Source organism: Oncorhynchus keta, chromosome 27, assembly GCF_023373465.1.
Source record: "Oncorhynchus keta strain PuntledgeMale-10-30-2019 chromosome 27, Oket_V2, whole genome shotgun sequence".
Taxonomy (NCBI): Eukaryota; Metazoa; Chordata; class Actinopteri; order Salmoniformes; family Salmonidae; genus Oncorhynchus; species Oncorhynchus keta.
The window spans coordinates 23,883,875-23,911,395 of record NC_068447.1 but is presented as its reverse complement, the minus strand read 5'-3'; the positions used below and the strand labels follow the sequence as shown (position 1 = coordinate 23,911,395).

Sequence of the window (27,521 nt, the reverse complement as noted above, 5' to 3'; positions counted from 1 at the left end):
ATTGACTAGATCTAGATCCCATCTATCCACTAGGTAGTAGTGTATGGTAAACACTGACTAGATCCCATCTATCCACTAGGTAGTAGTGTATGGTAAACATTGACTAGATCTAGATCCCATCTATCCACTAGGTAGTAGTGTATGGTAAACATTGACTAGATCTAGATCCCATCTATCCACTAGGTAGTAGTGTATGGTAAACATTGACTAGATCTAGATCCCATCTATCCACTAGGTGGTGCGTTGACAAACTGTTTCATCTCTGCTCAAATGCGTGCCATCCAGTGGTTATGCTGTGTATTAACGTCAGGTGTACTAACCGTAACACAGAATACACAAACCTCCCTCATACATACCGGTATGCAACATGCATCTAATCAGTACATAGTCAGGTGTACTAACCGTAACACAGAATACACAAACCTCCCTCATACATACCGGTATGCAACATGCATCTAATCAGTACATAGTCAGGTGTACTAACCGTAACACAGAATACACAAACCTCCCTCATACATACCGGTATGCAACATGCATCTAATCAGTACATAGTCAGGTGTACTAACCGTAACACAGAATACACAAACCTCCCTCATACATACCGGTATGCAACATGCATCTAATCAGTACATAGTCAGGTGTACTAACCGTAACACAGAATACACAAACCTCCCTCATACATATCGGTATGCAACATGCATCTAATCAGTATATAGCCTTTCTAAAGGACCTTGTTGACCAGAGCTTTATTTAATCTGACCTAGTAAAATACATGGGAAAAGAACTCCAGAATGACACACATGATGATGCATATTAGAAGCCAAAGACCAACACATGCATACCATAAGTCATATATTTGTTTATTTAGCGTTGTCAACATTGTCACAGTTGAAGTTTTACAATAACTGGGGTCTTACTGACTCACTACTCACTGGACAAACTTGAATGCACATAGAAATGAGGCCACTCTTGTCTTTCCCTTTGATGAGTGTGTGTGTCTGTGTGCCTGTCTGTCTGTGTGTGTCTGTCTGTGTGTGCCTGTGTGTGTGTGTGTGTGTTTAGGAGGCAGTGAACGTTATAACAGTCTGTCTTTGAGATCCACAGCGAATGACAGTTCAGTACAGTTGGAGGCAGAGACAAGCGATATGTTCTGAATCATATATTTTCCACCTCTCATATGAGGTGACGGACACACCCCCCTGATCTCCACGGCAGATGTTGGATTACAGTAGTGATAATATACACACTATGTACATATCCCTTTTCTCCCACTTGGTCCCTTCTAATCTTCATTTGAGATAAACCACCTTTTTTAGAATTCCATAATCAACACTTCTACTCTCCTATTTACACAACCGTAGCCCTCGGCTCAATAATAACAGAAGTGCAACGGTGTTAATGTTTTGTTCTTTTTACAATGGCTATGTATATGCAGATGAAATAAATGCATGCTGAGCTCAAGTAACAATCAGCTTAACGTGGGACAGCAAGAGCAAGTCAACATCAGAAGATTCCAGATCTAAACCAAAGGAAAGGAAATAAAGTCAATCAACTTTACAGGCTGACCTGGTCAGCAAGCTCACAGTGAAAAGGACACACGATGCATCAGGTCCATGCAGTGCATTGTGGGGGTACTTCTCAGACTGTAGATCACTGTGGACATTTCTTGAAGCACTACAACACATATCAAGATCAATGTATACATTTCCTTCTTTTTTTCTTTCTTTCTTTTTTTTTTACCTTGTCCGACCATTTCTGAGTTACAAAAGGAAAATATGAAATTATTAGAAAGATATTCAAGTGATTATTCATGTTCCAGATAAGATATGTTTATCTGTCTAAATGTCCTTATGTTTTGTTATAATATCATGGCTCTAATATGAAGGGACACGTGTTGAATCTAGTCTTATGGTTTCAGTTTCCTTAGTGAATGTTAAAATACATTTACACCCTGAATATTGGGAGAAACAGTTGACTCTAATGTACACATGATAATAGACTCTTATTTTGTAGAATGTAGAGAGTGATTTTACTTGACATATATCCCAGTTCCTTTGTTCCAATTGCACTTCTTTGCTGTATATTAGATCTACATTTTTTCAGATTTCCTGAAAAAAAATGAAAGCGCTCCTTCATATGTGCTTATCCAGCAAAATAGTTATTTTCTGCCCAGAGGGAAGCGAATTCCTTTTTAAAATATATACACACATTCCTCTTTCCTTCCACCGTGAACTGTGTAAGTAAGTACATAATCTGAAATGAAAAATATATATTTTTCACCTGAATCTCTTCCTGGACAACATGATAACAGACTTGAACCCGTAGAAGGTCTACATTTTTTTTTTACGTGATTGCACTTTAATTGCTATGGTAACACTGATTTGTTATAGAATGTGGAGAGGATAGCCTCACATCAATAACATTACATGCAACATCACTTATTAGACATTCCACTGAATTCCAGGACTGTGCTTCTCAGAGAACCATGAGAACAACCACACATTAAGCCACTGAGAGAGAACGACAGGGGTCCGAACTAAATAAATAAATAACGACAACATGAAAACATACAAAACAAACAAACAGAAGGGACCCTTTGCTTGTTCTGAATGTACAAAATCAGTATGAAGATATTGCACGTACAGAATGATAAAAACAAAGTTGACAAACAAACAAATAATTCACTACATACTTAAGAGCTTATTTTAGTCACTCAACTACTCAGGTTTTGCGAAGAAAACAAAAATATAGTAAATTATGAAAGAAAAATAAATGATTATTGTATTTCGATTTGAAGAGTCAAGAATGCAGCTGCATCATTGGCATGAGACGTTACCAGCTCTACTGTGGGTCCAAATCAAATCAGTAAAGTCTCCGATAGGTCAGGCAAGCTGTGAGCTGAGCCAGCATTCAGTCAAGAGAAGCCTGTTAGCTCAACAAGAGAGCTGTGACACATCTTCACTACTATCTTACTACATGTCCTTACTCACTGTACTCACTGTACTAAACATTTAAAGGAGTACTATACTGAGCTGAGTGGGACCCATCTACCCAGCAGATGAGCAACATATGCTCAGTAAATACCCATGCCAAGAAGTGTCTGTCCACTCTAAGGTTTTATACAGCACTAGTAGGGCCATGTGCCACAGCTGCATTCCTGAGTCTCTCAATGCTCTGGTTGGAAGGCAATCGGTACCAGAGCAGGTTATTGGCCTGCCTGACAATGTGGGTTCACGCCTCCTTTCCATTTATCCTGTTACCATAGTCAGTATAATACTGAGAAAGTTCATTTCTAGTGATAATAATAATGGTTGTATAATCTTAGAAGGTACTTTACGCACAATATACTGTACATGAAGTCTGGACTAAATAGTTTATGCATTAGTAATTGGCACATTTATTAATGAGAGTTAGGAGACAACACGTAAAGCTGTCATCTACAGTAAATGCAGCACTAGAACTACTACCATTGAGACTGTTCCTCAGCTGTTAGCCTGTCCATTGGTCTAGGTATTGTGAAATGATTACACCTAGCTTTTCTACACTTCATGAATTCTACGAGAGGCAACAACAAATAGCATTCTTAAAAATAAAGGGTTTCACAAACCTCAAGAAAGCAGTGTTAAAGCTAGCTTTGATTAAAAAGACTGTCCCAATTCCTTACACGAAGGGAAGACAGACTATTGAAAGAACAGAGCAATGTAGAGCGGCCTACAGAGATGCACGGTTCTCTTCAGCCGTCACAGCCGGGTTTGGTGTGAGTTCACAGGGATTAGGAGGGTTTCCCCGTACAAAACGCCTCCTCTCTCAACCCCTGACAGAAAAAAAAGAGGCCCCCACTCTAAGGTTCGAGCCGTGGTCCTTTGTGGAGGAATTGAGTCTGGTTTCCAACTGCATATTGGTGAGATGCTGAAATAGGGAGGGGATACAAGTGACTGCCAGAGGTCCATCTCAACCACAGCAGTGGAACACAGTGGACGGGCCATGGACAGTATACCCTCTGTCCCATTGGTGGATGAGTCTCTCTCTCTCTCTCTCTCTCTCTCTCTCTCTCTCTCTCTCTCTCTCTCTCTCTCTCTCTCTCTCTCTCTCTCTCTCTCTCTCTCTCTCTCTCTCTCTCTCTCTCTCTCTCTCTCTCTCTCTCTCTCTCTCTCTCTCTCTCTCTCTCTCTCTCTCTCATCTCTCTCTCTCTCTCTCTCTCTCTCTCTCTCTCTCTCTCTCTCTCTCTCTCTCTCTCTCTCTCTCTCTCTCTCTCTCTCTCTCTCTCTGGTCACACCACGGTGCTGATGCCACTGTGCTTGGTTTTGGACCCGCTGTGTGCAGGGCTCTGCTGCTGACTGTGGTGATGAAGGGCATGCTGGGAGTGTGAGGCATGATGGCCGTGGGTGCTGTGACTGTGCTGTGGTACAAGCGGGTGTTGATGTGAGTGGGTGGAGGAGGATGCGTATGCTGCCGGGTGCTGGTGGTACTGTGTGTGGGGCGGGGGGTGGTAGTGGTGGTGGTGGTGGTAGGGAGGGGGGTTCTGCTGGCAGTACTGGGAGTGGTGGAGCTGGGCCTGGGCTACCTGCTGGGCTGTGTGGTGGAGGTTGGAAGGATGGGGCGTGTGGGAGATGAGGGTGGGGTGACCGGGCGGAGGAAGAGGAGGATGGCTCTGGGATGAAGGCTTTGCCCGCTTGCTGCCGAAGAGCGACCCGAGGAGGGAGGAGGAGTTTGGGATGGTGGGGTGGCCCCGGGGCGGGCCCTCACTTCGGGGGGTTGTGGCTCTCCGGCGTGTGTGGGGGCTGCTAATGATGGACCCCTGTGGGAGAGAAGAAGGGGACATCATATCTATCCGTACCTTTAATACAACTGGACATTCACATGGTACCTCCTACTTGTCTAAACTACCATAATTTAGGCTACGGTACCCCCTCATGGAAATGGTGCTAATTGCCTGCATATTCAACAACAAGTTGCACAACGTTACAGACAGAGCATGCAAAAAGATGAACTAAAAATGCCATCTCGTGATGGTGGACAGACAAATAATGAATGGAATATTAGTGATATGGCCACTCTTGACAATGTTACAAATGAAGAAACCTACATTTCAAAACAAATCTCAAATTCATAACGTGTCAAATCTGTTCAACGTGTCTGTGAGATTTGAAAACTGAACCTTCATAATAGATGCATAAAAACTATACAGGCCTATACATATTCATATTGTTGAACACCTTCCAAACCTGCACAGAGTCCCACATGCAAATGGTTCAAAACAATGGAGGCAGAGGATCCACATGCAGAGGAGGTAACAGGCATACTCTCTATCCATATTAGGTTAGCATTCAACCAGACAGCGGGAAGCAGCGATACTGGAGCTCTGGTTTGCACATTCTAAAAGAACTCCTTCTCCCCTGTTCTAGTTCCAACTCTATCCTTTATGTAATTCATCCACGTTTCAGAAGCCCTTCATTTGTTGCATGCTCTGTCCAAGGTTGTAAAGAGACCCTATAGATTTCCTTGAAAGTGGAATGACATTTTAAGGGTCCCCAGATTCTAAAACCAACACATGAACACATGGAATGAATAAATGATGATGAATGAAATCCACATCTTTCATATTGACTATTTCATATTGTGTGTAAAAAAGCCCATTGGTAAGAGTTCTGATAGTGAGATATTGTAGAGATACTGCTGTAAAATAACCTACCTCCCTGAGCTTCTAATCTCTCTGGGCTTTCTTTCCATAGGACAGGCAGGGGACAGGAGAGGGACCAGGGTGATGAGAGAGAGGAACCAGGGGACAGGAGAGTGATCCGGGTGGTGAGAGAAAGGAACCAGGGGACAGGAGAGTGATCAGGGTGGTGAGAGAAAGGAACCAGGGGACAGGAGAGTGATCAGGGTGGTGAGAGAGAGGAACCAGGGGACAGTAGAGGGTCCAGGGTGGTGAGAGAGAGGAACCAGGGGACAGGAGAGGGACCAGGGTGGTGAGAAAGAGGAACCAGGGGACAGGAGAGGGACCAGGGTGGTGAGAGAGAGGAACCAGGGGACAGGAGAGGGACCAGGGTGGTGAGAGAAAGGAACCAGGGGACAGGAGAGGGACCAGGGTGGTGAGAGAAAGGAACCAGGGGACAGGAGAGGGACCAGGGTGGTGAGAGAGAGGAACCAGGGGACAGTAGAGGGACCAGGGTGGTGAGAGAAAGGAACCAGGGGACAGGAGAGGGTCCAGGGTGGTGAGAGAAAGGAACCAGGTGAGAGAGAGGAACCAGGGGACAGGAGAGGGACCAGGGTGGTGAGAGAAAGGAACCAGGGGACAGGAGAGGGACCAGGGTGGTGAGAGAAAGGAACCAGGGGACAGGAGAGGGACCAGGGTGGTGAGAGAAAGGAACCAGGGGACAGGAGAGTGATCAGGGTGGTGAGAGAGAGGAACCAGGGGACAGGAGAGTGATCAGGGTGGTGAGAGAAAGGAACCAGGGGACAGGAGAGGGTCCAGGGTGGTGAGAGAAAGGAACCAGGTGAGAGAGAGGAACCAGGGGACAGGAGAGGGACCAGGGTGGTGAGAGAAAGGAACCAGGGGACAGGAGAGGGACCAGGGTGGTGAGAGAAAGGAACCAGGGGACAGGAGAGGGACCAGGGTGGTGAGAGAGAGGAACCAGGGGACAGTAGAGGGACCAGGGTGGTGAGAGAAAGGAACCAGGGGACAGGAGAGGGTCCAGGGTGGTGAGAGAAAGGAACCAGGTGAGAGAGAGGAACCAGGGGACAGTAGAGGGACCAGGGTGGTGAGAGAGAGGAACCAGGGGACAGTAGAGGGTCCAGGCTGGTGAGAGAGAGGAACCAGGGGACAGGAGAGGGACCAGGGTGGTGAGAGAAAGGAACCAGGGGACAGGAGAGGGTCCAGGGTGGTGAGAGAAAGGAACCAGGTGAGAGAGAGGAACCAGGGGACAGTAGAGGGACCAGGGTGGTGAGAGAGAGGAACCAGGGGACAGTAGAGGGTCCAGGCTGGTGAGAGAGAGGAACCAGGGGACAGGAGAGGGACCAGGGTGGTGAGAGAAAGGAACCAGGGGACAGGAGAGGGACCAGGGTGGTGAGAGAAAGGAACCAGGGGACAGGAGAGGTACCAGGGTGGTGAGAGAAAGGAACCAGGTGAGAGAGAGGAACCAGGGGACAGGAGAGGGTCCAGGGTGGTGAGAGAAAGGAACCAGGTGAGAGAGAGGAACCAGGGGACAGGAGAGTGATCAGGGTGGTGAGAGAAAGGAACCAGGTGAGAGAGAGGAACCAGGGGACAGGAGAGTGATCAGGGTGGTGAGAGAAAGGAACCAGGTGAGAGAGAGGAACCAGGGGACAAGAGAGTGACCAGGGTGGTGAGAGAAAGGAACCAGGTGAGAGAGAGGAACCAGGGGACAGGAGAGTGATCAGGGTGGTGAGAGAAAGGAACCAGGTGAGAGAGAGGAACCAGGGGACAGGAGAGTGATCAGGCTGGTGAGAGAAAGGAACCAGGGGACAGGAGAGTGACCAGGGTGGTGGGAGAAAGGAACCAGGTGAGAGAGAGGAACCAGGGGACAGGAGAGTGATCAGGGTGGTGAGAGAGAGGAACCAGGGGACAGTAGAGGGTCCAGGGTGGTGAGAGAGAGGAACCAGGGGACAGGAGAGGGACCAGGGTGGTGAGAAAGAGGAACCAGGGGACAGGAGAGGGACCAGGGTGGTGAGAGAGAGGAACCAGGGGACAGGAGAGGGACCAGGGTGGTGAGAGAGAGGAACCAGGGGACAGGAGAGGGACCAGGGTGGTGAGAGAAAGGAACCAGGGGACAGGAGAGGGACCAGGGTGGTGAGAGAAAGGAACCAGGTGAGAGAGAGGAACCAGGGGACAGGAGAGGGTCCAGGGTGGTGAGAGAAAGGAACCAGGTGAGAGAGAGGAACCAGGGGACAGGAGAGTGATCAGGGTGGTGAGAGAAAGGAACCAGGTGACAGAGAGGAACCAGGGGACAGGAGAGTGATCAGGGTGGTGAGAGAAAGGAACCAGGTGAGAGAGAGGAACCAGGGGACAAGAGAGTGACCAGGGTGGTGAGAGAAAGGAACCAGGTGAGAGAGAGGAACCAGGGGACAGGAGAGTGATCAGGGTGGTGAGAGAAAGGAACCAGGTGAGAGAGAGGAACCAGGGGACAGGAGAGTGATCAGGGTGGTGAGAGAAAGGAACCAGGGGACAGGAGAGTGACCAGGGTGGTGGGAGAAAGGAACCAGGTGAGAGAGAGGAACCAGGGGACAGGAGAGTGATCAGGGTGGTGAGAGAGAGGAACCAGGGGACAGTAGAGGGTCCAGGGTGGTGAGAGAGAGGAACCAGGGGACAGGAGAGGGACCAGGGTGGTGAGAAAGAGGAACCAGGGGACAGGAGAGGGACCAGGGTGGTGAGAGAGAGGAACCAGGGGACAGGAGAGGGACCAGGGTGGTGAGAGAGAGGAACCAGGGGACAGGAGAGGGACCAGGGTGGTGAGAGAGAGGAACTAGGGGACAGGAGAGGGACCAGGGTGGTGAAAGAAAGGAACCAGGGGACAGGAGAGTGATCAGGGTGGTGAGAGAAAGGAACCAGGGGACAGGAGAGGGACCAGGGTGGTGAGAGAGAGGAACCAGGGGACAGGAGAAAGATCATGGCTGGCAGAGAGGAACCAGGGGACAGGAAAGGGACCAGGGTGGTGAGAGAGAGGAACCAGGGGACAGGAGAGTGATCAGGGTGGTGAGAGAGAGGAACCAGGGGACAGGAGAGACACCAGGGTGGTGAGGGAGAGGAACCAGGGGACAGGAGAAGGACCATGGTGGTGAGAGAGAGGAACCAGGGGACGGACAGGAGAGAGACCAGGGCTGGCAGAGTGGGAACAGGGGACAGGAGAGGGACCAGGGTGGTGAGAGAGAGGAACCAGGGGACAGGAGAGAGACCAGGGCTGGCAGAGTGAGAACAGGGGACAGGAGGGGGACCAGGGTGGTGAGAGAGAGGAACCAGGGGACAGGATATGGACCAGGGTGGTGAGAGAGAGGAACCAGGGAACAGGATATGGACCAGGGTGGTGAGAGAGAGGAACCAGGGGACAGGAGAGAGACCAGGGCTGGCAGAGAGGGAACAGGAGAGGGACCAGGGTGGTGAGAGAGAGGAACCAGGGGACAGGAGAGGGACCAGGGTGGTGAGAGTGAGGAACCAGGGGACAGGAGAGAGACCATGGCTGGCAGAGAGGGAACAGGGGACAGGAGAGGGACCAGGGTGGTGAGAGAGAGGAACCAGGGGACAGGAGAGGGACCAGGGTGGTGAGAGTGAGGAACCAGGGGACAGGAGAGAGACCATGGCTGGCAGAGAGGGAACAGGGGACAGGAGAGGGACCAGGGTGGTGAGAGAGAGGAACCAGGGCACAGGAGAGAGACCAGGGCTGGCAGAGAGGGAACAGGGGACAGGAGAGGGACCAGGGTGGTGAGAGAGAGGAACCAGGGCACAGGAGAGAGACCAGGGCTGGCAGAGAGGGAACAGGGGACAGGAGAGAGACCAGGGCTGGCAGAGAGGGAACAGGGGACATGAGAGGGACCAGGGTGGTGAGAGAGAGGAACCAGGGGACAGGAGAGAGACCAGGGCTGGCAGAGAGGGAACAGGGGACAGGAGAGAGACCAGGGCTGGCAGAGAGGGAACAGGGGACATGAGAGGGACCAGGGTGGTGAGAGAGAGGAACCAGGGGACAGGAGAGAGCCCAGGGCTGGCAGAGTGGGAACAGGGGACAGGAGAGGGACCAGGGTGGTGAGAGAGAGGAACCAGGGGACAGGAGAGAGACCAGGGCTGGCAGAGAGGGAACAGGGGACAGGAGAGAGACCAGGGCTGGCAGAGAGGGAACAGGGGACATGAGAGGGACCAGGGTGGTGAGAGAGAGGAACCAGGGGACAGGAGAGAGCCCAGGGCTGGCAGAGTGGGAACAGGGGACAGGAGAGGGACCAGGGTGGTGAGAGAGAGGAACCAGGGCACAGGAGAGAGACCAGGGCTGGCAGAGAGGGAACAGGGGACAGGAGAGGGACCAGGGTGGTGAGAGAGAGGAACCAGGGCACAGGAGAGAGCCCAGGGCTGGCAGAGAGGAACCAGGGGACAGGAGAGAGACCAGGGCTGGCAGAGAGGGAACAGGGGACAGGAGAGGGACCAGGGTGGTGAGAGAGAGGAACCAGGGCACAGGAGAGAGACCAGGGCTGGCAGAGAGGGAACAGGAGACAGGAGAGGGACCAGGGTGGCGAGAGAGAGGAACCAGGGCACAGGAGAGAGACCAGGGCTGGCAGAGTGGGAACAGGGGACAGGAGAGGGACCAGGGTGGTGAGAGAGAGGAACCAGGGGACAGGAGAGAGACCAGGGCTGGCAGAGTGAGAATAGGGGACAGGAGGGGGACCAGGGTGGTGAGAGAGAGGAACCAGGGGACAGGATATGGACCAGGGTGGTGAGAGAGAGGAACCAGGGGACAGGAGAGAGACCAGGGTGGTGAGAGAGAGGAACCAGGGGACAGGATATGGACCAGGGTGGTGAGAGAGAGGAACCAGGGGACAGGAGAGAGACCAGGGCTGGCAGAGCGGGAACAGGGGACAGGAGAGGGACCAGGGTGGTGAGAGAGAGGAACCAGGGGACAGGAGAGGGGCTTTAGGGTTACATAACACTGGGGGGAGAGTAGGTGCTACAACAGGTATTCACTGGCACCCCTGACTTTGGTAATAGAACCCCAAAGTAAAACTGCTGGTCTGGACATGGCTGAATGGAGGACAACAAACACCTGGGGGAGGGGTTGAGGGTACGATGACGACACAGGGATCAGAGGGAGGGAGGGAGGGAGGGAGGGGTTGAGGGTACGATGACGACACAGAGATCAGAGGGAGGGAGGGAGGGGTTGAGGGTACGATGACGACACAGGGATCAGAGGGAGGGAGGGAGGGAGGGAGGGAGGGAGGGAGGGCGGGTGGGTGGGAGAATAGTAGTAGAGTCATGCTTGTTTCTAGAAAAAGGGCAAACTGGTCACATGACCAAAACAAGAAATGTCTCCCATCTAGACAAGGCCAGCTTCAGAGGCAGGCAGCCCATGCATGCACACGAACCGAGGCAGGCAGGTTGTTAAAAGGCATCCGAGAGAAAAAAAAATGATCATAACACTAAATGAACTGAGAGTCTATGAAGCAGAGGGGGGTGCAAGACCAAAAACAATGTTCGGAGTGTTTTGACAGTGCACATCATCACATAGAGAGTTGCTTGGATACCAGCTGCTTCCAACTTACTTCCATATTGCTGTCTAGTGATCCTGCACTGCTGCGGCGCCCACGCTTGCCTGCCCGAGACATGCAATACCACAGATTAGATAGGACAGCACTCCTGGATCAACTACAGAGGTTTAGGCAGCCCCCCTCTCCCCTAGGGGGCAGTGCAGGGGGTTGTGAGTAATACACTGGAAGCTGAGATAAATCTGGGCTGAGGTGAGATCAGGGGGTCAGGAAGAGTGTGGGGAACCGGTTGATAGATAGGTATTACTGTGGCGAAGTTAAGTCCATTATTTTTTGCAGATTTAAAGATAAAGACAAACATTTGGTCTGTATACTTCTACACTATTCATATTATATATCCTAGATTTCTGATAATAAGCTTTCTAAAATACTCAAGTGATGCTAGAACGAATCTCCGGCATGGGCTCAAACTTAAAAGGACAAGGAAATCATTTTTGTAACATTAAGCTGAGGACATCTGCATAACTACAAAGCCTTTAGCAAAGTTTACTCTACAACTAGTGAAGATTATCCAGTGTTTAAAACAAAATGGTCCTGATAAAATGTGACAACAGGGATTTAATGTTGTCACAAGATGTAGATTGTCATAAGGGCAGGTCACAGCTGTCTTTGAAGAGAGCCAATGGCAGTGACAGTCACGGAGGAGGAGGAACATCAAAAGCAATACAATGGCTGTTGCACATGAGATGTACGAGCAAATACAGAAAAGGCCCAGGGACAAACAGAGCGGTTTGCCACTGTTAGAGGCTCAGCCAATGGGATACAGGACCAGTCTTCACATATGGAGAAAGGAGAAAACCCAATGGGAATGGAAATATCAGGAAGTACATAATGAGATGGAGAATAACGAGAAAAGAAAACAACACAGGAAATGACCACACTATCATGCCACGTCCTGCGATTAGACAGTTAGGGCGTAACCATACACACACACAGGAGGGTAGACACGCCACGTCGTTCTATCGACTTCAGCACTGACTAACCTTATCATATCAGTGTTTCAGTACAGTATCCAACATGACAATGGAAACAGAGCAAATACTTCCCAATGTGAGATACAGTAGGACTGTAGAACCCCTATATGGATTTCATTACATTACCATGATGTCTTAACATAACTGAGATCCAGAATGAATGACATGTCCTCAAGGTGCTGCGCATTAGAGTCAGAGATGCTATGTGAAGTACTGATATTCATGACAATGAGATGTTTGTTGTCATTTTGGAACCAAATCTCATCTTTTGTCAGCTATTGTATGAGAACATATCCCCATTGAGTTCAGTGGGGTTGAATCACAGCAATGAGAGAATGATTGGTTGGGTAAGTGAATAAATGGTAGATTATTTGAACATATAACAAGCAAAAGCTCGTCATGAAATGTTTTGAGAAACAATAGGGATTTAAGAATGAGAATGTGACACGTAAAGGTGCAAAAATCAAAGGTGTTCATTGAGATATAAAGTATATTTGGATTCAGAGATAGGGAAGAGAGCCATCCTTCAATATCACTTTTCAGTGAACAGGCAAATCCTCCAAAGTAGGCCTATGGATAATATCATACCAAATAGCTTATTCATTTAGAAACGTGTCTTTTCCTATGGCACTCACCTACTTCTCGTTTCATATCCCAGGTTATGACAATGCTATTTCACATTGAGGTAGGGCACCAGTATCAGAAAATCATCTTGGGACTAAACGTAGAAAGGACCTTAAGCTCAATGATCCTGTGGAGTCTCACCCTGTCCAGGTATACTAGCCTTTTGCCTTTTAGTTATTTCATAGGAACATCTCACTGGAACAATGGTTTGGTTGATCATCAATACAACTTAGGGAAGAAGTGTGACATTAATGCATGGTGCTCTAAAACACAGCGTTGGATGCTCTGAGTTATATCTCTATAGGACCAGTAAGGAGGTAACAAAACAGAGGGTCTCTCCCAGGAAAGAACCCTCTGGTGAACACAATGATGACCTTTGACCTTACCTGCTTCGGAGAGGTCGCGGAGGGAGCTGCTCAGGGCGCTCCTCTTCAGGCCCTCGCCCATGGTGTAGGTGTCGTCCAGACTGGCACGGTTCATGTTGCCGTTGCCAGCGTCCTTCTTCAGCCCAGAGCTCTGGGACATACTGGGCCTCACCACCCCTTTCTGCTTCTCCAGCTCAGCTGTATATCAACATACACATTATTTTATTTCACCTTTATTTAACCAGGTAGGCCAGTTGAGAACAAGTACACTGCTACCTGACCAAGATAAAGTAAAGCAGTGCGACAAAAACAACAACACAGAGTTACACATAAACAAACGTACAGTCAACAACACAATAGAAACATCTATGTACAGTGTGTGCAAATGTAGAAGAGTAGGGAGGTAAATGGGGAGAGAGTAAGGGGAGGAGTGTGTGTGTGTCTTTGTTTCAGTGCTAGCTTTCAGACACAAAATAGCTGTCCATTTCCTCAAATAATTTCATCACTGGCACTAGCCTTATTTTCTCATAGACTATCAGTATACATTCGGTAACTATTGCATATACATAGTAATTAAATGTTGCATTGTTAGTGCACCTAAATCGTTTTGGACGTTTGACTCGTTCTTAAAAATAGTGTTCTGTGTGCTTCCCTTTGATGAATCCCACAAACACAGTCCTCATCCTGGTAGCCATCCTGTGAACTCTATAAACAGTCCTCATCCTGGTAGCCATCCTGTGAACTCCATAAACAGACATCATCCTGGTAGCCATCCTGTGAACTCTATAGATAGTCCTCATCCTGGTAGCCATCCTGTGAACTCTATAGATAGTCCTCATCCTGGTAGCCATCCTGTGAACTCTATAGATAGTCCTCATCCTGGTAGCCATCCTGTGAACTCTATAGATAGTCCTCATCCTGGTAGCCATCCTGTGAACTCTATAAACAGTCCTCATCCTGGTAGCCATCCTGTGAACTCTATAGATAGTCCTCATCCTGGTAGCCATCCTGTGAACTCCATAAACAGTCCTCATCCTGTTAGCCATCCTGTGAACTCCATAAACAGTCCTCATCCTGGTAGCCATCCTGTGAACTCTATAAACAGTCCTCATCCTGGTAGCCATCCTGTGAACTCCATAAACAGTCCTCATCCTGGTAGCCATCCTGTGAACTCTATAGATAGACCTCATCCTGGTAGCCATCCTGTGAACTCTATAAACAGTCCTCATCCTGGTAGCCATCCTGTGAACTCTATAGATAGTCCTCATCCTGGTAGCCATCCTGTGAACTCTATAGATAGTCCTCATCCTGGTAGCCATCCTGTGAACTCTATAGATAGTCCTCATCCTGGTAGCCATCCTGTGAACTCTATAGATGGTCCTCATCCTGGTAGCCATCCTGTGAACTCTATAGATAGTCCTCCTCATAAACAGTGAATTGGTAATGAGGACCATGAGGCCCTCTCTGCCTCTATTTGACTGAGTTTATATGACCAGCGGCTAGGAAGGGAGGGAGGGGCGGACAAAAGGAGGGAGGGAGAGGGGGACAGAGGGAGGGGGTGGACAGAGGGAGGGAGGGGCGGACAGAAGGAGGGAGGGGTGGACAGAAGGAGGGAGGGAGAGGGGGACAGAAGGAGGGAGGGAGGGGGAGGGGTGGACAGAGGGAGGGAGGGGTGGACAGAGGGAGGGAGGAAGGGAGAGGGGGACAGAGGGAGGGGCGGACAGAGGGAGGGAGGGGTGGATAGAGGGAGGGAGGGCGGAACAGAGGGAGGGAGGGGTGGACAGAGGGAGGGAGGTGCGGACAGAAGGAGGGAGGGAGAGGGGGACAGAAGGAGGGAGGGAGAGGGGGACAGAAGGAGGGAGGGAGGGGTGGACAGAGGGAGGGAGGGCGGACAGTGGGAGGGAGGGGTGGACAGAGGGAGGGAGGGGTGGACAGAGGGAGGGAGGGGCGGACAACAGGAGGGAGGGAGAGGGGGCAGAGGGAGGGAGGGAGAGGGGGAGGGATGGACAGAGGGAGGGAGGAGTGGACAGAGGGAGGGAGGGGTGGAGAGGGACAGAGGGAGGGAGGGGTGGACAGAGGGAGGGAGGGAGGGAGGGAGGGAGAGGGGAACAGAGGGACGGAGGGAGGGGCGGACAGAGGGAGGGAGGGGTGGACAGAGGGACAGAGGGAGGGAGGGGGGGACAGAGGGAGGGAGGGGTGGACAGAGGGAGGGAGGGGTGGACAGAGGGAGGTGTGGACAGAGGGACAGATGGAGGGAGGGGTGGACAGAGGGAGGGAGGGAGAGGGGGACAGAGGGAGGGAGGGGCGGACAGAGGGAGGGAGAGGGGGACAGAGGGAGGTAGGGGTGGACAGAGGGAGGGAGGGAGAGGGGGACAGAGGGAGGGGCGGACAGAGGGAGGGAGGGGCGGACAGAGGAAGGGAGGGAGGGGGGGACAGAGGGAGGGGGACAGAGGGGGACAGAGGGAGGGAGAGGCGGACAGAGGGAGGGAGGGGGGGACAGAGGGAGGGAGGGGCGGACAGAGGGAGGGAGGGGCGGACAGAGGGAGGGAGGGGCGGACAGAGGGAGGGAGGGGTGGACAGAGGGAAGGAGGGAGGGGTGGACAGAGGGAGGGAGGGAGGGGTGGACAGAGGGAGGGAGGGGTGGACAGAGGGAGGAAGGGAGGGGTGGACAGAGGGAGGAAGGGAGGGGTGGACAGAGGGGAGGGAGGGAGAGGGGGACAGAGGGATGGAGGGAGAGGCAGACAGGGGAGGGAGGGAGAGGGGGACAGAGGGATGGAGGGAGAGGCAGACAGAGGGAGGGAGGGAGGGAGGGAGAGGGGACAGAGGAAGAGCTAAAATGTCTGCTCACACTCTATCCTGTATTTCTCCATTTCCTGGACCTCGGCGATGGACTCCCGCAGGTCGTCAGTAAACTTCTTGCGGTCCTGGGGGTTGGGCGCGTTAAAGTTGATGAGCACTTTGATGTCGGCACCTGGTATGGCTGATGTAAGCTTGATTCCATTCCCGTAATCTGGACAAGAGAAAGAATAAGCGAGCTAGAGAGAGACCTTTAAAACTAGGTCCATCGACCACAGATGAAGTTTAAAAGAACACGTTCCGAAAATCTGTCTGATGTTTTGAAAGTATAAACAGCGTCTCATTCCATCATCACAGGACGGTTAGATGTATTTCTATGGTAAATTAAACCCAGTGGGATGTACTATATACAGTGCATTCAGACAGTATTCAGACCAGTGAACTTTTTCCACATTTTGTTACTCTACAGCCTTATTCTAAAATTGATTAAATTATATATATTTTTCAATCTACACACAATACCCCATAATGACAAAGTTCAAACAGGTTTTTAGACATTTTTGAAAATAAAAAAATTGACAAAAACCAAAATAACTTATTTACACAAGTATTCAGATTCTTTGCTATGAGACTCGAACTTTAGCTCAGGTGCATCCTGTTTCCATTGATCATCCTTGAGATGTTTCTTCAACTTGGTTGGAGTCCACCTGTGGTAAATTCAATTTATTGGACATGATTTGGAAAGGCACACACCTGTCTATTTAAGGTCCCACAGTTGACAGTGCATATCAGAGAAAAAAAACCAAGGAGGAATTGTCCGTAGAGCTCCGAGACAGATTGTGTCGAGGCACAGATCTGGGGAAGGGTACCAAAAAATGTCTTGAAGGTCCCCAAGAACACAGCGGCCTTAAATTCTCTCCCGGGCCAAATTGGGCAATCGGGAGAGAAGGACCTTTGTCAGGGAGGTGACCAAGAACCCCATGGTCACTGACAGAGTTCAGTTCCTCTGAGGAGATGGGAGAAACTTCCAGAGGGACAACCATCTCTGCAGCACTCCACCAATCAGGCCTTTATGGTAGAGTGGCCAGACGGAGGCCACTCCTCAGTAAAAGGCACATGACAGCTCATTTGGAGTTTGCCAAAAGGCACCTAAAGGACGCTGACCATAAGAAACCGGATTCTCTAGTCTGATGAAACCAAGATTGAACTCTTTGGCCTGAATGTCAAGCATTACGTCTGGAGGAAACCGTAGGCACCATCCCTACGGTGAAGCATGGTGGTGACAGCATCATGCTGTGAGGATGTTTTTCAGGGACAGGTACTGGGAGACTAGTCAGGATCGAGGCAAAGATGAACGGAGCAAAGTACAGAGAGATCCTTGATGAAAACCTGCTCCAGAGCGGTCAGGAGCTCAGACTGGGGCGAAGGTTCACCTTCCAACAGGACAATGAACCTAAGCACACAGCCAAGACAACACAGGAGTGGCTTTGGGACACGTCTCTGAACGTCCTTGAGCGGCCCAGCCAGAGCCCAGACTTGAACCCAATCGAACATATCTGGAGAGACCTGAAAATAGCTGTACAGCGATGCTCCCCATCCAACCTATTAGAACTTGAGAAGATCTGCAGAGAAGAATGTGAGAAATTCCCCAAATACAGGTGAGGCAAGCTTTTAACGTCACACCCAAGAAGACTCGAGGCGGTCATTGCTGCCAAAGGTGCTTAAACAAATTACTGAGTAAAGGGTCTGAATACTTATGTAAATGTGATATTTAAGTTGACATTTTTTATAAATATGCTAAAAATGTAAAAATCCAGTTTTTGCTCCGTTATTATGGGTTATTGTGTGTAGATTGATGAGAAAAAAACAATTTAATCAATTTCAGAATAAGGCTGGAAAAGGTCAAGGGTCTGAATACTTTCCGAATGCACTTTAAGCATGCTGGGCTAACACATTGGGGAGATGGTGAATTGGGAGTGAGAGGTCTGTGGCCCTTACGCTGGTTCTCAAACATCAGAACCTGCATCCCATACAGAGAGAAAGACTGCCTGAAGCTGTATGTCACAGAGTTCTTCTTCTTCTGGAAAATCTTTGTCACCTGCACCCAAATAAACACACAAACAAACACACAGACAAATACACAAGTTATACTGTGGGGGCAAGAAAGACAAAGAATAAAAAAATGCTTAGACAGAGGTTTAATCTAAAAAGACTGGATCATTGTTGTTGCTGTGAGGCTAGAATGATCATATTCAGGACAGGATAGGAGAGAGGAAGGAGACGTACCACCAGAAGATCATTAAACAGGAAGATCTCCCGCTGGTGCAGGCCCAGCTTCTGGAGCTTGTTGGGGTCCGGCACTTCAAACAGCCGGCAGTAGCAGACCAGCCTGCGATGGGGCAGGGACAGGACCTAGAAGCCAAAACAGCAACATTACTCCCTAACACTCAGAGGTCAGGCACTGAGCTCCGGCCACAAAGAAATATGACCCCAAAATAGAACAGTTTTTACTCCTTAAATACAGTTATATTTTGGGGTCATATTAGAAATGCACACACTCACACACGCAAGCGCACACACGCACACACACACACAGCTATGCCAACAGGGAAATAAAAACGGAAACCATGAGGCTCCATTTTAGGATGATTTAGTGTGAGGAGTGCAAAGGAAACGGCTTTTAATGATGTCTGAATAGTGTGCTACAAACCCCCTGGTGCTGCTGTTTCTCCTTGTTACATTATTCATCCTAATGTATTCATTGTCGTTTGGAGAGGTGGTTTCACCACCCTACTTTGTTTGGGAATCAGGGGGACACAGAGTAATTAGACTAGGTTCCTTTAGACCATAACACATCTGTCATTTATTCCCTCAAACAATGTGCTCATAAAAGTTCAATACCAGCAAATTAAAACGGTCTAAAACGGTCGATTATGATTATGTAAACAGTGTAATGTAGAATAATATGATTATGTAAACAGTGTAATGTAGAATAATATGATTATGTAAACAGTGTAATGTAGAACAATATGATTATGTAAACAGTGTAATGTAGAACAATATGATTATGTAAACAGTGTAATGTAGAACAATATGATTATGTAAACAGTGTAATGTAGAATAATATGATTATGTAAACAGTGTAATGTAGAACAATATGATTATGTAAACAGTGTAATGTAGAACAATATGATTATGTAAACAGTGTAATGTAGAACAATATGATTATGTAAACAGTGTAATGTAGAACAATATGATTATGTAAACAGTGTAATGGCAGTAGAACAGAAGCCTGCAAGCATATAGGTTACAGAAGTTACATTGTTTATTATTCTCCTAAATATATTCAGAAAAACCTTTCAGCACTTCTCACCCCTAAAACATTCATGACTAATAATACCCACTCTAACAAATGCCCTCTGTCTGTGTGAGGTTTCTGTCTGTGTGAGGTTTCTGTGTGTGTGTGTGTGTGTGTGTGTGGGTGCGCGTGCGGAGTCTGTGTGGTCTGTTCCTGGCAGTCATATATGCCTGGCTCAGCATACAGTGAGTAAATACTGCAGCTCACTAGCACCTAGGAATTTATATGTGTTGACTGTCTACAGGAGCATTAAAAGAGATCCTGCTCATCTCAGTAATAGGTGTAGGCTTTCAGGGGAAAGTAGACCCTTCATCCAACTAACGTAGTCTGAAACAACAAGTATCTACAGGACTTGGATGATTTTAGGCATCCTGATACAGTAAGACTGGGTGATGGTAGTTTAGGCCTAACACTAAATACAAGTACAGTTAGGGCCATCATTATTGGCACCCTTGATGAAGATGAGCAAAAAAAGGCTGTATAACATAAATAATACAAATACTGAGCTAGATTGTATGCTAAAAAAGTTTGAAAATTATATATTTTTAATACTAATAGAATTGCTCATCTCATCGCTGGACTTGAATCCCATTGAAAACCTGTGGTTTGAATTGAAGAGGGCAGTTCATAAGAACAGAATCTGTATGGAGGAATTATGTATGGAGGAATGATCTAAGATCCCTCCAAATTTGTTCTCCAAATTTTAAAAAACATTTTAGAAAAAGGCTCAGTGTCGTTATCTTCGCAAGGCGAGGGCGTTGGAGCATTGAAAACAGGGGTTCCAATCATTTTTACCCCTTTCTCATAGCAATTGCATATGTATAAAATAATATAATTTCAACATTTTTGGAGCACACAATATACTTCAGCATTTGTATTTTTTATTTTATACAGTCTTTGTTGCTCATCTTCATCAAGGGTGCCAATAATGATGGAGCTGACTGTACATGCATAGCCCTGACTTACATATAAATTGTGGGTGAGGAAAATTAAACTCAACAAAAAAAGAAACGTCCTCTCACTGTCAACTGCGTTTATTTTCAGCAAGCTTAACATGTGTAAATATTTGTATGAACATAACAAGATTCAACAACATAAACTAAACAAGTTCCACAGACATGTGACTAACAAAATATGGTCAAAATCAAATGTAACAGTCAGTATCTGATGTGGCCACCAGCCGCATTAAGTACTGCAGTGCATCTCCTCCTCATGTACTGCACCAGATTTGCTTTGAGATGTTACCCCACTCTTCCAAGGCACCTGCAAGTTCCCAGACATTTCTGGGGGGAATGGCCCTAGCCCTCACCCTCCGATTAAAATAGGTTCCAGACGTGCTCAATGGGATTGAGATCCGGGCTCATCGCTGGCCATGGCAGAACACTGACATTCCTGTCTTGCAGGAAAATACTCACAGAAAGAGCAGTATGGCTGGTGGCATTGTCATGCTGGAGGGTCATGTTAGGATGAGCCTGCAGGAAGGGTACCACATGAGGGAGGAGGATGTCTTCCCTGTAACGCACAGCGTTGGGATTGCCTGCAATGACAACAAGCTCAGTCCGATGATGCTGTGCCAACCGCCCCAGACCATGACGGACCCTCCACCTCCAAATCGATTCCGTTCCAGAGTACAGGACTCGGTGTAACGCTCATTCCTTTGACGATAAATGCGAATCAGACCATCACCCCTGGTGAGACAAAACCGCGACTTGTCAGTGAAGAGCACTTTTTGTCAGTCCTGTCTGGTCCAGCAACGGTGGGTTTGTGCCCATAGGCGACTTTGTTGCCGGTGATGTCTGGTGAGGACCTGCCTTACAACAGGCCTACAAGCCCTCAGTCCAGCCTCTCTCAGCCTATTGCGGACAGTCTAAGCACTAATGGAGGGATTGTGGGTTCTTGGTGTAACTCGCAGGTGTGATGTTCGGATGTACTGATCCTGTGCAGGTGCTTTTACACGTAGTCTGCCACTGCGAGGACGATTAGCTGTCCTCCCTGTCTCCCTGTAGTGCTGTCATAGGCATCTCACAGTACAGACATTGCAATTTATTGCCCTGTCCATATCTGCAGTCCTCATGCCTCCTTGCAGCATGCATAAGGCACATTCACGCAGATGAGCAGGGACCCTGGGCATCTTTCTTTTGGTGTTTTTCAGAGTCAGTAGAAAGGCCTCTTTAGTGTCCTAAGTTTTCAGAACTGTAACCTTAATTGTCTACCGTCTGTGAGCTGTTCTTGTCTTAACGACCGTTCCACAGGTGCATGTTAATCAATTGTTTATGGTTAATTGAACAAGCATGGTACACAGTGTTAAAACCCTTTACAATGAAGATCTGTGAAGTTATTTGGATTTTTACGAATTATCTTTGAAAGACAGGGTCCTGAAAAAGGGACGTTTCTTTTTTTGCAGAGTTTATATGGATGTTAATAGGGCTGTGGCGGTCACAAAATTTCGTCAGCCGGTGATTGTCAAACAAATAAATGTCGGGCTCACGGTAATTGAACGTTAATTAACATAAACAAATGTAGCATATCCTGGCTTCCACACAGCCTACAAGCCCCTGATGCAGACCTTTGGAACATCTACATTTATTAAAAGTCTAATAACAGTCTATCACAGTGCCATCCATTTTGTCACCAAAGCCCCATATACTACCCACCACTGCGACCTGTACGCTCTCGTTGGCTGGACCTCGCTTCATACTCGTCGCCAAACCCACTGGCTCCAGGTCATCTACAAGACCCTGCTAGGTAAAGTCCCGCCTTCTCTGCTCGCTGGTCACCATAGCTGCACCCATCACGCGTATCACGCGTTCCAGCAGGTATATCTCACTTGTCACCCCCAAAGCCAATTCCTCCATTGGCCGCCTCTCCTTCCAGTTCTCTGCTGCTAATGACTGGAACGAACTACAAAAATCTCTGAAACTGGAAACACTTATTTCCCTCACTAGCTTTAAGCACCAGCTGTCAGAGCAGCTCACAGATCACTGCACCTGTACATAGCCCCTCTATAAATAGCCCAATCAACTACCTCTTCCCCTACTGTATTTATTTATTTATTTTGCTCCTTTGCACCCCAGTATTTCTACTTTGCACACTCATCTACTGAAATAGGGTGCAGGCCAGGCAACCTGCCAGCTTAGTGGAGTCTGCCACTAGCATAGTCAGTGTAGTCAGCTCAGCTATCCCCATTGTCCCCATTGTCTGTGCCTCGACTTGGGTTGGGCAAAACTAAACATGGCGGTGTTCGCCTTAGCAATCTCACTAGGATAAAGACCTCCTCCATTCCTGTCATTACTGAAAGAGATTGTGATACCTCACATCTCAAAATAGGGCTACTTAATGTTAGATCCCTTACTTCAAAGGCAATTATAGTCAATTAGCTAATCACTGATCATAATCTTGCTGTGATTGGCCTGACTGAAACATGACTTAAGCCTGATGAATTTACTGTGTTAAATGAGGCCTCACCTCCTGGTTACACTAGTGACCATATCACCCGTGCATCCCGCAAAGGCGGAGGTGTTGCTAACATTTACGATAGCAAATTTCAATTTACAAACAAAAAAATGACGTTTTCGTTTTTTGAGCTTCTAGTCATGAAATCTATGCAGCCTACTCAATCACCTTTTATAGCTACTGTTTACAGGCCTCCTGGGCCATATACAGCGTTCCTCATTGAGTTCCCTGAATTCCTATCGAACCTTGAAGTCATAGCAGATAATATTCTAATTTTTGGTGACTTTAATATTCACATGGAGAAATCCACAGACCCACTCCAAAAGGCTTTCGGAGCCATCATCGACTCAGTGGGTTTTGTCCAACATGTCTCTGGACCTACTCACTGTCACAGTCATACTCTGGACCTAGTTTTGTCCCATGGAATAAATGTTGTGGATCTTAATGTTTTTCTTCATAATCCTGGACTATCGGACCACCTACGTTTGCAATTGCAACAAATAATCTGCTCAGACCCCAACCAAGGAGCATCAAAAGTTGTGCTATAAATTCACAGACAACACAAAGATTCCTTGATGCCCTTCCAGACTCCCTCTGCCTACCCAAGGACGTCAGAGGACAAAAATCAGTTAACCACCTAACTGAGGAACTCAATTTAACCTTGCGCAATACCCTAGATTCAGTTGCACCCCTAAACCATTTCTCATAAGAAACTAGCTCTCTGGTATACAGAAAATACCCAAGCTCTGAAGCAAGCTTCCAGAAAATTGGAATGGAAATGGCGCCACACCAAACTGGAAGTCTTCCGACTAGCTTGGAAAGACAGTACCGTGCAGTATTGAAGAGCCCTTACTGCTGCTCGATCGTCCTATTTTTCCAACTTAATTGAGGAAAATAAGAACAATCCGAAATTTCCTTTTGATACTGTCGCAAAGCTAACTAAAAAGCAGCATTCCCCAAGTTGAGGATGGCTTTCACTTCAGCAGTAATAAATTAATTAACTTCTTTGAGGAAAAGATCAAAGAAAGATAAATCTGCGTATTCCTTCAAAGCTCAGTTGTCCTGAGTCTGCACAACTCTGCCAGGTCCTAGGATCAAGAGAGACACTCAAGTGTTTTAGTACTATATCTATTGACACAATGATGAAAATAATCATGGCCTCTAAACCTTCAGGCTGCATACTGGACCCTATTCCAACTAAACTACTGAAAGAGCTGCTTCCTGTGCTTGGCCTTCCTATGTTGAACACTCTCTATCCACCGGATGTGTACCAAACTCACTAAAAGTAGCAGTAATAAAGCCTCTCTTGAAAAAGCCTAACCTTGACCCAGAAAATATAAAAAACTATCGGCCTATATCGAAATCTTCCATTCCTCTCAAATTTTTTAGAAAAGGCTGTTGCACAGCAACTCACTGCCTTCCTGAAGACAAACAATGTATACAAAATGCTTCAGTCTGGTTTTAGACCCCATCATAGCACTGAGACTGCACTTGTGAAGGTGGTAAATGACCTTTTAATGGCATCAGACCGAGGCTCTGCATCTGTCCTCGTGCTCCTAGACCTTAGTGCTGCTTTTGATACCATAGATCACCACATTCTTTTGGAGAGATTGCTGCTCCAGGTTCATCTGTTCTGCCTGCGGCTATGGAATCCTGACCTGTTCACCGGACGTGCTACCTGTCCCAGACCTATTATTTGACCATGCTGGTCATTTATGAACATTTGAACATCTTGGCCATGTTCTGTTATAATCTCCACCCGGCACAGCCAGAAGAGGACTGGCCACCCCTCATAGCCTGGTTCCTCTCTAGGTTTCTTCCTAGGTTTTGGCCTTTCTAGGGAGTTTTTCCTAGCCAAGCCAATGTGCTTCAACACCTGCATTGCTTGCTGTTTGCGGTTTTAGGCTGGGTTTCTGTACATCACTTTGAGATATCAGCTGATGTACGAAGGGCTATATAAATACATTTGATTTGACAAATCTACAATATCTATTTCAGAAGAACACAAAAACATACTCTGAGTTGTCCTTATGTTAGGTCATGTTCTGACTATGCCAAATGGCTGTGGGCTACACTATTTCGTTTATCAGACAAGATTTACTTAGAATTCCGTGGCTTTATTTTATATTATGTTATAGTCTGAAGAATACAATTGAACAAAGCTGAATAAAAGAGAAAGGATATTTTCTCCAAACGATTTGCTATTCTGTGTTGAGCGGTTAACAAAGAAATAGGTACTCCTACTGTATATGCTTAATTTAGAGTTATTAATGTAACTTTAGTGGTTCTACAAACGTTGGGGGAAAACGTTGTAAGGCTACATAATGCGACTCTAATGATGATTTGAAAAAAGTCACTTGAAAGGTATGATCTCTGCTTTATTTTTTTGCGCAGGCTGTACACACTCCATCAGTCTCGCATTCACAATTTGACAAGCACTTAATGCTTCAAAAATCACTGCGACATCCCCTTTGTGTGGCCGTAATGCACCCTAAAAAAATCCATGTATTTTCGGCCAGTGGCCATTGTGCCCTTGGCTCAGAGTGCTGTGTTGTGCCCTGCTCCGAAGCGCCTCTCACTCACATGGCTCTCCATCACGTGATCGCGTCTTTCTCACAGGCTACAAGTGAAGACAGACACATCGAAACGCAACTGCGCGTGTCCTTACCCAATTCCGAGGTGCATATTGAAGACATTGGAAGAACTGTCCACATTCACTTTTCGTCAGCCAACAAGATGAGTAGGCCTAACGAACAGCAAAAGCACTAGCCTACGTCAATCTACTATCAATTCAATTCAATTCAAGGGCTTTATTGGCATGGGAAACATGTGTTAACATTGCCAAAGCAAGTGAGGTAGACAACATACAAAGTGAATATATAAACATTTACATTTAACATTTAAGTCATTTAGCAGACGCTCTTATCCAGAGCGACTTATCCCACATCGTACAAAAGTTGACCTATTCTATTCTGAGCAAGAAATGAATATTCCAAACATAGTCCGGGACAGTTGGGGATACGCTAGATCCCAAATTAATACACTAGCATCACATCTTTAGTGTGTCTGATAAACTATTGGGCTATTTGTTCACATTATAAGTGCAGCAATGCGAACACGGCAGTAGGCTATAAGCGCAAATGTTCCATTAGTGGGAAAGCACCATTATCAAAAGTGACTGCAAATCTTGTCTTTACCTATACTAAATATATGAAAATATATGTATGAAATTTGTTTTGATTTATCATGCACCTGTCTTGAAACAGGGGCAGAGGAAAAAATACATGTCATCTACAAATACATGTCATCTACATACACGTTGGAGTCATTAAAACCTGTTTTTCAACCACTTGCAAATTTCTTGTCAACAAACTAAAGTTTTGGCAAGTCATTTAGGACATCTACTTTTGGGGTTTTAGGCTGGGTTTCTGTACAGCACTTTGAGATATCAGCTGATGTACGAAGGGCTATATAAATAAATTTGATTTGATTCGATTTTGATTTGATTTGAGACTTTGTCATTTTTCCAACAATTGTTTACAGACAGATGATTTCACTTATAATTCACTGTATTCACTGTAATTCCAGTGGGTCAGAAGTTTACATACACTAAATTGAATATGCCAGAAAATTATGTCATGGCTTTAGAAGCTTCTGATAGGCTAATAGACATAATTTGAGTCAATTGGAGGTGTACCTGTGGATGTATTTCAAGGCCTACCTTCAAACTCAGTGCCTCTTTGCTTGACATCATGGGAAAATCAAGAGAAATCAGCCAAGGGAATTTTTACTAGGATTAAATGTCAGAAATTGTGAAAAACTGAGTTTAAATGTATTTGGCTAAGGTGTATGTATGTAAACTTCAACTGCATGCACTTAAATAGCGAATCGAGGATGCTTTTTTCGTGGTTCATTTTCATGCCAGCCCGGTAGGCTATACTCCTGTTGTAAAGACAAGCAATGTGCTTAATAGTAGGAAAGTTGATAAATAAATATAGTAGGCCTAGCCTAAAGAAAGCTGATGGGATCCTCCTCTTTTTAATAGAGGCCATAACTCTGTTTTCTCACACAATTGCATAGCCTATAGAAATGTTGTACAACATGCTCTCATGAAGTGTTTGATTAGACTTTGAATACATTTGCATTGATGTCAGAGTGATTCGAGGGACAATAGAGCGCTGAGTACCAGGCAGTTAGCATGTTTAGAGCTTGGAGAAGCCTAAGTACTGTGACTAAAGGGTCATGTGGAATTTGACTGCCTTCATGACTCGTGACTGCCGGTAATATGGTCACCACAACAGCCCTAGTGATTACATGGTGGTTACATGAAAACTGTGAATATGTACTTACACATCCTAGACCGTGGTGGAGAGATCCAATCTGCATTGAAAGGACAGAGAGAAGATCAAAAAGAGAACCTCATTACTGTTTATGTGCTTACAGGACATCACCTAGATCATGTTACATATCAATGCAGTACATTAGTCACATTACATCTCATAGGTCATCTCATTGATGGGGTCATACACACTTTTTCCTCTAAAGTTGTATGGTTACAGCCTGGTTCAGGATTAGTCTGGCTGTGTGTTTAAGAGCCATCTACACTACGTACAAACCACCCTCATGAGAACCTCAAAGTAGAGTCTCAGTATTGCAGTTGTCCTGTAGGTCATTTGACAGTTAGTAATGAGTTGA

At 47.0% G+C, this 27,521-nt stretch overlaps 1 protein-coding gene across 9 annotated transcripts in view; it reads right to left on the bottom strand.

Annotated features, from left to right (window-relative positions):
• Positions 1 to 839: 839 nt before the first annotated feature.
• LOC118359624 (IQ motif and SEC7 domain-containing protein 1-like) overlaps positions 840 to 27,521 on the bottom strand; it is a 246,958-nt gene continuing 220,276 nt past the window's right edge. For 8 of the 9 annotated variants that reach the window (XM_035738177.2, XM_035738178.2, XM_035738180.2 and 5 more), the window contains 7 exons: positions 27,177 to 27,206; positions 18,302 to 18,427; positions 18,014 to 18,113; positions 16,068 to 16,229; positions 13,241 to 13,417; positions 11,254 to 11,303; positions 840 to 4,798 (listed from right to left, as the gene is read on the bottom strand). In XM_035738177.2, coding sequence (XP_035594070.1) covers positions 4,271 to 4,798; positions 11,254 to 11,303; positions 13,241 to 13,417; positions 16,068 to 16,229; positions 18,014 to 18,113; positions 18,302 to 18,427; positions 27,177 to 27,206 — 1,173 coding nt within the window. In that variant the 3' untranslated portion in view covers positions 840 to 4,270. The remainder of the gene's footprint in view (positions 4,799 to 11,253; positions 11,304 to 13,240; positions 13,418 to 16,067; positions 16,230 to 18,013; positions 18,114 to 18,301; positions 18,428 to 27,176; positions 27,207 to 27,521) is intronic. The other variant, XM_035738184.2, reaches the window with a different exon arrangement.